Genomic DNA, 10,653 nt, shown 5'->3' on the forward strand with positions numbered 1-10,653 from the left:
TGGGGTAATCGTCGCTTTCTCGGTCCAAATCGCTCTCGCTGCTGGTGTAAACAATGGGGAAATGTGAGGAGACTTTCAACTTGTGACGTCACGCTACTTCCGGTACAAGCAAGGCTTTTTTTTTTTATCAGCGACCAAAAGTTGCGAACTTTATCGTCGTTGTTCTATACCAGGGGTCGGCAACCCGCGGCTCCGGAGCCGCATGCGGCTCTTTGATCACTCTGATGCGGCTCAGCAGCTTACTTGCTGAACCCTCCAATTTGCCCGTGAGACTTCCGGATTCTGGTGCCTCTCGCAGAAAACTCCCGGGATTAATATTCATCGATTTTCACCCTTATGGCTCTAATAAGGGCTATAATAAGGGCGTGCCATGATGGTACAACATTTGGCGCCCTCTATATTCTGTATTAACAGCGTGCCAGCCCAACACATGTTATACAATACACAACTTCAGCTTGCACACGTATGTGACAGCAAGGCATACTTGGTCAACAGCCACACAGGTTACACTGACGGTGGTCATATACAACTTTAACACTCTTACTAATAATGTGCCACACTTTGAACCAAAACCAAACAAGAATGACAAACACATTTCGGGAGAACATCTGCACCTTAACACAACATAAACACAACAGAACAAACATCCAGAATCCCATGAAGCCCTGACTCTTCCGGGCTACATTATACACCCCTGCTACCACCAAACCCCGCCCCCACCTCAACCCTGCTCCCTCACACATCCCCCCCCACCCCCCTCTCTCTGTGCGTCGGTTGAGGTGGGCGGGGTTTTGGTAGCGGGGGGGGGGGGGGGGGCGGGGGGGTGAATAATGTATCCCGGAAGAGTTAGGGCTGCATGGGATTCTGGGTATTTGTCCTGTTGTGTTTATGTTGTGTTACGGTGCAGATGTTCTCCCGAAATGTGTTTGTCATTCTTGTTTGGTGTGGGTTCACAGTGTGGCGCAATATTAGTAAGAGTGTTAAAGTTTGTTTTTTTTTATACCGCCACCGTCAGTGTGACCTGTGTCGTTGTTGAGCAAGTATGCCTTGCTGTCACTTAAGTGAGCAAGCGGAAGCCCCATACAACGTGTGGCTGATTAGGCACGCTGGCTGTAGTGGGTGGCATATGCTGAACCATCACCGCACGCACGACGCTGAGCCATTCATTTGGAACCCGCGTGCCGCACCAGCTTTCAAATTCCACATAAAAGTGTGGGCAGCGTATCTGAGACCCCTGGTTTATACATAGCACAAAGCTAAAAAAAAACTTTGTATGCAGTGTTATTTCATTTAAAATTTCAAAAATGTTTTGCGGCTCCCATTGTTTTCTATAATTTGTGAAACTGGTCAAAATGGCTCTTTGACTGGTAAAGGTTGCCGACCCCTGTTCTATACTAAATCCTTTCAGCAAAAATATGGCAATATCGCGAAATGATCAAGTGTGACACATAGAATGGATCTGCTATCCCCGTTTAAATAAAGAAAATTAATTTCAGTAGGCCTTTAAGGACAAACTTGCAATAAGAAACATATGTTTAATGAACCGTAAGATTTTTTCTTAAAATAAAGCCAATAATGCATTTTTTGTGGTCCCCTTTATTTAGAAAAGTACCGAAATTTATCGCAACAATTTTGGTACCGGTACCAAAATATTGGTATGGGGACAACACTAGCAGCCATACACACGCACCTTGGTGTTGGCGTAGTCCCGCGTCGCAGACCGCAGCAGCTCGGCCACGTCGTCCTGCATCTCCACCAACGCCTTGTGACTCCCCGACAGCCTCTGCCGGCGCGCACAAACACGCGTGAACTCACATTTCATTTTTCTATATGTTTTTTTACTCTACCTGCTGGAAGGGGTTCACCTGGCCGGGGCTGCACCTCAGGTAGTACTGCAGGACGTCTGGCAACACCAAAAACAACACAAACAAAACCGTCAACTTAACCAGCAAACACAGGGTGGACCTCTTAAAGGGGAACATTATCACCAGACCTATGTAAGCGTCAATATATACCTTGATGTTGCAGAAAAAAGACCATATATTTTTTTAACCGATTTCCGAACTCTAAATGGGTGAATTTTGGCGAATTAAACGTCTTTCTAATATTTGCTCTCGGAGCGATGACGTTGTGACGTCACATCGGGAAGCAATCCGCCATTTTCTCAAACACCGAGTCAAATCAGTTCTGTTATTTTCCGTTTTTTCGACTGTTTTCCGTACCTTGGAGACGTCATGCCTCGTCGGTGTGTTGTCGGAGGGTGTAACAACACGAACAGGGACGGATTCAAGTTGCACCAGTGGCCCAAAGATGCGAAAGTGGCAAGAAATTGGACGTTTGTTCCGCACACTTTACCGACGAAAGCTATGCTACGACAGAGATGGCAAGAATGTGTGGATATCCTGCGACACTCAAAGCAGATGCATTTCCAACGATAAAGTCAAAGAAATCTGCCGCCAGACCCCCATTGAATCTGCCGGAGTGTGTGAGCAATTCAGGGACAAAGGACCTCGGTAGCACGGCAAGCAATGGCGGCAGTTTGTTCCCGCAGACGAGCGAGCTAAACCCCCTGGATGTCTTGGCTCACACCGTCCCTTAAACTGGACAGATCAGCTTTCAGGAAAAGAGCGCGGATGAGGGTATGTCTACAGAATATATTAATTGATGAAAATTGGGCTGTCTGCACTCTCAAAGTGCATGTTGTTGCCAAATGTATTTCATATGCTGTAAACCTAGTTCATAGTTGTTAGTTTCCTTTAATGCCAAACAAACACATACCAATCATTCGTTAGAAGGCGATCGCCAAATTCGTCCTCGCTGGCTGTCGTGTCGTTTTCGTCGGTTTCGCTTGCATACGGTTCAAACCGATATGGCTCAATAGCTTCAGTTTCTTCTTCAATTTCGTTTTCGCTACCTGCCTCCACACTACAACCATCCGTTTCAATACATGCGTAATCTGTTGAATCGCTTAAGCCGCTGAAATCCGAGTCTGAATCCGAGCTAATGTCGCTATAGCTTGCTGTTCTTTCCGCCATGTTTGTCTGTGTTGGCTTCACTATGTGACGTCACAGGAAAATGGACGGGTGTATATAACGATGGTTAAAATCAGGCACTTTGAAGCTTTTTTTAGGGATATTGCGTGATGGGTAAAATTTTGAAAAAAACTTTGAAAAGTATAATAAGCCACTGGGAACTGTTTTTTAATGGTTTTAACCATTCTGAAATTGTGATAATGTTCCCTTTTAAAGCACTCCTGTGCAACTTTGCTTATCATTCACAATATTTATGTGAGACCAGAACACATACAGTACAGGCCAAAAGTTTGGACACACCTTCTCATTTAATGCGTTTTCTTTATTTTCATGACTATTTACATTGTAGATTGTCACTGAAGGCATCAAAACTATGAATGAACACAAGTGTAGTTATGTACTTAACAAAAAAAGGTGAAATAACTGTTAGAATAATTGTATCTAAGTTATCACAAAACTTTGTGTTGCCATGAGTTCCCGGCGAGAAGACAAAAGCTGTCTTTGAACCGACCAAGAAGAAGGCTTGTAAAACTCCACTGTGTAGGATGGGAAGCAACATGAAGGTGTTCTGTTTCTTTCTTCTATTGTAATCCACAGAAAGATATTGTCTTGACCCCAGAACTACAAAGCAGGGAGGAAGCAGGACAAGACTTCCGTCCAGGTGACCTTTTCTTTGAACTGTTTGTAATCAAAGGCGATGGCTGTTTACGGCCCCCCTCCCTTAGAAACAGCTATTGCTATGTAATCAGGGAGAGTCCAAATAAAAGAGGAGGTGTACAATCTTTCGTCAGGGACGTGGGACGACACTGTTAAAGGGTACAGTGTCTACGCGTCTCTCCTCAATTGAGCCAAATTTAATGCTGTCTCTGTTTAATTCCTTGCTTCTTTGTCTGTTTAATAGATGTCAAACTGAAAACATGCTCTCTGTACTCTGACAAGTACAATTTATCTAAAAAGTTACTTAAGTAAATGTAACGGAGTAAATGTAGCGCGTTGCTATCCACGTCCGCCGCTAACACAGGTTTGACTGTACCTATAAAATTAGCAAAAAAAAAGCTAGCCTACTAACGATAGCAGGGGGCAATCGTCAAGTAACAAGATATTTGATGCTGATGTGTATACTTGCAAAATGTGCACACACTAAAAAATATATCGTGCTAATATCAGAATGCTAACGATCATGTAGTTATAAAATGAGCTACTCCCCTGGCTTTAGAGGCTAAAAAACCTTCAGGATTGAACTTTAGAGGTTAAACTGAACCGTTTTTTTGTTCGTGTGTTGTGTGTGTTGCACAGGAAACATCTGCGCTCTGCGTCAGACAGTCAGAGCGGAAAGGAGTGAGAGACAACAGATCTAATTAAAAGATGAAGTAAGAGGAGGGTTTAAAAAAAAAAGAGCAAATGGAATAATATAGAAAGAAAAAAAGTCACATGATGCGCTTTTGTTTCGTGAGAGTGCAGGTTTGCTGCAGGCGGCCGAGAGACTGAGCAGATACCAGAGTGTCAGTCAAACACAATCCCCCCAATGCACACGCTCACACACACACACACACACACACACACACACACACACACACACACACACACACACACACACACGTACACATTCTTGTATTTGTTACCTTCTTGGGACCTCTGAATAATGCCTGTCTCTTTAGGACCACCCTTTCTAGATATATAAAGAAGTGTATTTACAACATTAATAATATATACAAACTATTTAAATATTAAAAAAAGCTTGTTGTGAAAAATGAGTTGGAATTTCACAAGAAAACGGTCACAATTTCACAAGAAAAACTTACAATTTTGCCAGTATTATAATAAAAGTCGTGATTTTACTCAACGGAAGTCAAAGTGTTGCAAGCAAAACTGAACATTTGTGCAATATTATGAGAATAGATGGAATTTTACTGAATAACAGTCACAATTTTAGAAGAGAAGCTCAAAATGTTGGCAATTTTATGAAAAGAGTCGTAATTTTACTCGACAAAAGTCACAATTTTATAAGAAAACTGTCAATGTTGGCGATATTATAATAATAATCGGAATTTCACTTGGCAAAGTTATGACAAAAGTCATAATTTCACTCCAAAAAATATCACCGTTTTACAAGAACAACAAAAAAATTGGCAATATTGTGATAAAAGTCAGAATTTTACATGACAAATGTCACCATTTTGCATTAAAAACTAATGATTTTACATGAAAAAGTAATAATTTTACGAGAAAATATTGCAATATTACAGAAACAGAAAGAATATGAGAAATTGTTCCTAATTTTATAAGAAAAAAGTCGACACATTGTGAGAAAAAGACTGCTTTTAGTTAATTTATTTTGGGGGGATTTTTGGTTTGTAATTGTTTTTTAATCTTCATTATTTACTTCAAGTTATTACAGTATGTCTCTAAATAAAAAAAAATTTTTTTTTTTTTTTTAAATTAATTTTGGCCTAAGGGGGCACATTTCAATTTCTTACACACACTTGTTGTTACACTTGTTGGCCAGAGGGGGAGCCTTTCACATTTTTACACACACTTGTTATTTCATATGTTGACCAGAGGGGGAGCACTTTTAAAACAGACATTTGAAAAATCCCTCCTTTTTTGGACCACCCTCATTTTGATAGATTTCCCCACCAGGGTGCAAATGAGACATTCTCTATTAGATGCAATGGTTTTCTGTATTGGGACCATGATTTATGTCCTAACTTGTTCACACCTCCTCATATGGAAAGTACTTTTCCTTGTTGCTGTCTCAAGAAGGGCAGAAATACAAGAACACACACACACACGCACACACATAGGTTTCCTAAAAATAGAAGCGACTTGTCAGGGTGGGCGTGATCTCCTAACTCAGCATCTTGACCGCTAACCTTGATTGATGACGGCGTTCTCCTTGGTCGCCCGGGCGATGTAGGCGTCGGGCGAATCGCAGAAGTCGCTGGTCGACTGTGAAGGCGCACACAGACACACACACACACACACGTCAGAGCGAAGGAGATTACATCACCGCCAAGCCAGGCAGCTCTGCGACGTTGCCATGGTTACACTTACCGCAGCGACAGCCAGTTCCAGGCCCAGAGACCCCCAGCTGACGACGAGTGTCAGCACCCCCAACAGACACACGCTGCAGGAGCACACAAGACATGGCTGCTTATGAAAAATGATTTGCTTCTCCAAAATAACATTTTAGACTCAATGTACACAAACATTTGTGTGGGAACATAGGTATAAATTAAGAGATGTCTGATAATGGCATTTTTGCCGATATCCGATATTCCGATATTGTCCAACTCTTAATTACCGATTCCAATATCAACTGATACCGATATATACAGTGGTGGAATTAACACATTATTATGCCTAATTTTGTTGTGATGCCCCGCTGGATGCATTAAACAATGTAACAAGGTTTTCCAAAATAAATCAAATCAAGTTATGGAAAAAAATGCCAACATGGCACTGCCATATTTATTATTGAAGTCACAAAGTGCATTATTTTTTTTAACATGCCTCAAAACAGCCGCTTGGAATTTGGGACGTGCTCTCCCTGAGAGAGCACGAGGAGTTTGAGGTGGGGGGGGTTTAAGAGATAGGTGGTAGCGGGGGGTGTATATTGTAGCGTCCCGGAAGAGTTAGTGCTGCAAGGGGTTCTGGGTATTTGTTCTGTTGTGTTTATGTTGTGTTACGGTGCGGATGTTCTCCCGAAATGTGTTTGTCATTCTTGTTTGGTGTGGGTTCACAGTGTGGCACATATTTGTAACAGTGTTAAAGTTGTTTATACGGCCACCCTCATTGTGACCTGTATGGCTGTTGACCAAGTATGCCTTACATTCACTTGTGTGTGTGAAAATCCGTAGATATTATGTGATTGGGCCGGCACGCAAAGGCAATGCCTTTAAGGTTTATTGGCGCTCTGTACTTCTCCCTACGTCCGTGTACACAGCGGCGTTTTAAAAAGTAAAAAATTTTACTTTTTGAAACCGATACCGATCATTTTGAAACCGATACCGATGATACTTTTTAAAGCATTTATCGGCCGATAATATCGCCAGTCCGATATTATCGGACATCCCTAGAAAAATGATTAAATAGACTAAAAATATTAATACTACAGGAGTATTTTTTATTTTATTTGATAATTATTTTTGCTGCAGCTGTTACATATACTGTAATATTGTACATGGTAATTGGGATTTGTTATATATTGTATATAGTATATAATAATATAATATAATATAATAACATAATATATTAGCATATATTATATACTGTATACATAATATGTAAATATTACATATATGTTCTATTTTATATTGCTACAATGGTACATGTATAGTCTACTTTATACCTTTTATTTTCACCCTCTTTTTGTGCCCTCGTGTGCATTATCCTTTCCATCCTTATCCTTTCCATCCTTTGTAACTGAGCTACTGTGTTAAACAATTTCCCGAGTGGATCAATAAAGTTTGTCTAAGTCTAAGTCAAAGTATGGCCACTTAAGCAGACCGAACCAATCAGAGCACGCTCCTCAGTATCGTGGCCACCGATTAGCTCAGCCTCAGGCATTACTATATTGGATTAAAGGAGTGTAAATGTTCTTCAAGGGTGTTATTTCATGTGTGGAGGACTGTCATAACGTTGAACAACGTATTTAGAAGGTTGTAAACAGGTTTTCTTATGCTCTCGCAATGAATATATTAAGATTTATAATGAATAATTCCTACTTTGATGAAATTCCTTTATGTCCAGATACAATTAATAGATCTTATGATTGAACACATATACGATTGTATATGTATACATGTATGGTAGCGTGTCTTATAGAGCAGTGTTTTTCAACCACTGTGCCGCGCCGTGAGATATAGTCTGGTGTGCCGTGGGAGATGATCTAATTTCACCTATTTGGGGTAAAAAATATTGTTTGCAAACCAGTAATTATAGTCTGCAAATGATGTGTTGTTGTTGAGTGTCTGTGCTGTCTCGAGCTCGGTAGAGTAACCGTGTAATACTCTTCCATATCAGTAGGTGGCAGCCGGTAGATAATTGCTTTGTAGATGTCGGAAACAGCGGGAGGCAGCGTGGAGGTAAAAAGGTATTTAATGCTTAAACAAAAAATAAACAAACGGTAAGTGCCCCTAAGAAAAGGCATTGAAGCTTAGGGAAGGCTATGCGGAACAAAACTAAAACTCAACTGGCTACAAAGTCAACAAAAACAGAATGCTGGACGACAGCAAAGACTTACTGTGGAGCAAAGACTTACTGTGGAGCAAAGACGGCGTCCACAATGTACATCCGAACATGACACGACAATCGACAATGTCCCCACGAAGAAGGATAAAAACAAAGTAGATGCGGGAAATATCGCTCAAAGGAAGACATGAAACTGCTACAGGAAAATACCAAAAAAAGAGAAAAAGCCACCAAAATAGGAGCACAAGACAATAACTAAAACACTACACACAGGAAAACAGCTAAATAAGTCAGGGCGTGATGTGACAGGTGGTGACAGTACACCTACTTTGAGACAAGAGCTATAGTGATGCTTGGTTATGGTTTAAAGTCATATCCAACAATTGCGACAACGATTTTTTACTGTCAACTGCGTTTTGTTTTTTAATGATTTCTGCTGGTGGTGTGCCTCCGTAATTTTTTCAACGCAAAAAAATGTGCCTTGGCTCAAAAAAGGTTGAAAAACACTGTTATAGAGCATTTTCACAACCTACAGGGGGCGCCACATGTGGAAAAATGCTGTCAGGTGCATGCCAGTGCAACAGGTGGTGCTACAACCTAACTTTTTATACACTGTGTTAGTGTGGACACTTACCCGATCAGAGTTCCCCGAGAGTTCCGGATCAGGCCAAAGAGCACCAGGAGACAAATGAGGACATCAAACAGCAGCAAGCCGAGGTAACCCAACCACCTGTGAGGACAGGTGTACAGTTTTTACCGTGATCCAAAAAACCAAATAAAGTCACGCGTGATCCAAACCTGTAGAAGTCAAAAGCCTCCGTCTGGCTGGCCATGTCCTCCAGAGAAACCTGCGTGTTGGACCAGAAGGGGATGTCCACCATCAGCTTCACCAGCTCGTCCAGCTGTCCCTGCAGCTTCTGGACCACGGACAGGTAGTCCGTCTGCTCCTTGTAGGCCGTCTCCAGCTGGATCAGGTTCTCCTCCACCGTCTGGTTGAGCGCCAGAGCGCTGTCCGACACCTGCGGGGAAACGCATCGGGAACTTTTTAATCGGCGGATTCGCGTCGACGCGTCTTTCTCGTCGCTCACCAGTTTCTCAATCCCGGACACGGTGCGGTTGGCGTGGCGCAGGGAGTAGGCCAGGCGGCTGGCGCCATCACTCGACTCCCCGTTTCCGTAGAAACCCACCGCGATGCCGGCGCTAAGCAGGGGAAGAAGAAAACGTGTTACAGCAACAACATGCATATGACCTTATATGGTGTTGCTGTGGATCCTGGGGCGAGTAAGGGTGACTACCAGGAATGAATCCCGGTCTACATAATAATTGGGTCAACAGACCGCACGTAATGTACTCCATCTGCAGCTGTGCGTTCACACCATACACGAGCTAAGCAACTTCCCAAACCAGGCGTGTTTAAAGTGCAGCTCATTTTCCTATTGGCTCTCGGCATGTTCTGGAAACAATACAAATTCCTGGCCCTCAGGAGTCAATGACTGTGATAGGTGGGCTTCACACTGCATACTCGGGGTGTCCCAATAGTCGGGCAACAATAATAATCACCATTCATTACATGATTATTTATTCATTTGAAAATACAAATGTGGGGGGGCGTGGCCTGCGGACCTGCAGCGAAGCGGGGTGTGCCAGAACCGGCTTCGAGATCAGCGACAGGTGCGTAGATGACCCAGCTGAGAGTGTTTGTCTGATCACCTGTCGCTCTGTTAAAGGCAGCAGTCGGGAAGGAGAGGAGAGAGTTGTCGTTGATGGCGGAACAGAAAAACGAGCACGAGCGAGACGGACAGAAAGGACTCAAAAGAACATTTATTTGAAAATAAATCATTGTTAAGAAAGATGAACGAGGCTGTCATGTACGTCATTGGTGGTCCAAAGAACCCGGAGGAACGAGACCTCCACAACAAGTATTTATTGTACCACCAAAACTCAACTTTAAATTTAGTTCATGAGTGTTAAACATACAGCTCGAGGGCCGGATCAGGCCCACGAACAGGTTTTATCTGGCCCGCGGGATGAGTTTGCTAAGTAAGAAAATTAACCTGAAATTTTTGATTGAAAGAAAATGTTCTAAATGTGTCCACTGGATGTCGCAATAGCAATTTGTTGTATCTTTGTAGATGATTTACATATGTATGTACAGTTGTGCTCATAAGTTTACATACCCTGGGAGAATTTATGATTTCTTGGCTATTCTTCAGAGAATATGAATGATAACACAAAAACCTTTCTGCCACTCATGCTTAATGGTTGTGTGAAGCTATTTATTGGCAAACAACTGTGTTTACTCTTTTTATATCAAAATGACAAAAGAAAGTACCCAAATGATCCTGATCAAAAGTTTACATACCCCAGTGACTTTGATCTGATAACATGCGCACAAAAGTTGACACAAACAGGTTTAAATGGCTAATCA

The 10,653-nt window shown here is 42.1% G+C and overlaps 1 protein-coding gene across 3 annotated transcripts in view; it reads right to left on the reverse strand.

The window, feature by feature from the left end:
* Positions 1–10,653, reverse strand: part of LOC133621802 (protein tweety homolog 3-like) — a 54,796-nt gene that overhangs the window by 14,211 nt on the left and 29,932 nt on the right. For all 3 annotated transcript variants that reach the window (XM_072916084.1, XM_061984166.1, XM_061984165.1), the window contains exons 4-10: positions 9,314–9,425; positions 9,024–9,244; positions 8,860–8,955; positions 6,087–6,159; positions 5,906–5,981; positions 1,848–1,903; positions 1,691–1,783 (exon numbers count right to left, since the gene is read on the reverse strand). In XM_072916084.1, the coding sequence (XP_072772185.1) occupies positions 1,691–1,783; positions 1,848–1,903; positions 5,906–5,981; positions 6,087–6,159; positions 8,860–8,955; positions 9,024–9,244; positions 9,314–9,425 (727 nt within the window). The remainder of the gene's footprint in view (positions 1–1,690; positions 1,784–1,847; positions 1,904–5,905; positions 5,982–6,086; positions 6,160–8,859; positions 8,956–9,023; positions 9,245–9,313; positions 9,426–10,653) is intronic.

This window comes from Nerophis lumbriciformis, linkage group LG25, assembly GCF_033978685.3.
Source record: "Nerophis lumbriciformis linkage group LG25, RoL_Nlum_v2.1, whole genome shotgun sequence".
NCBI classification, from domain to species: domain Eukaryota; kingdom Metazoa; phylum Chordata; class Actinopteri; order Syngnathiformes; family Syngnathidae; genus Nerophis; species Nerophis lumbriciformis.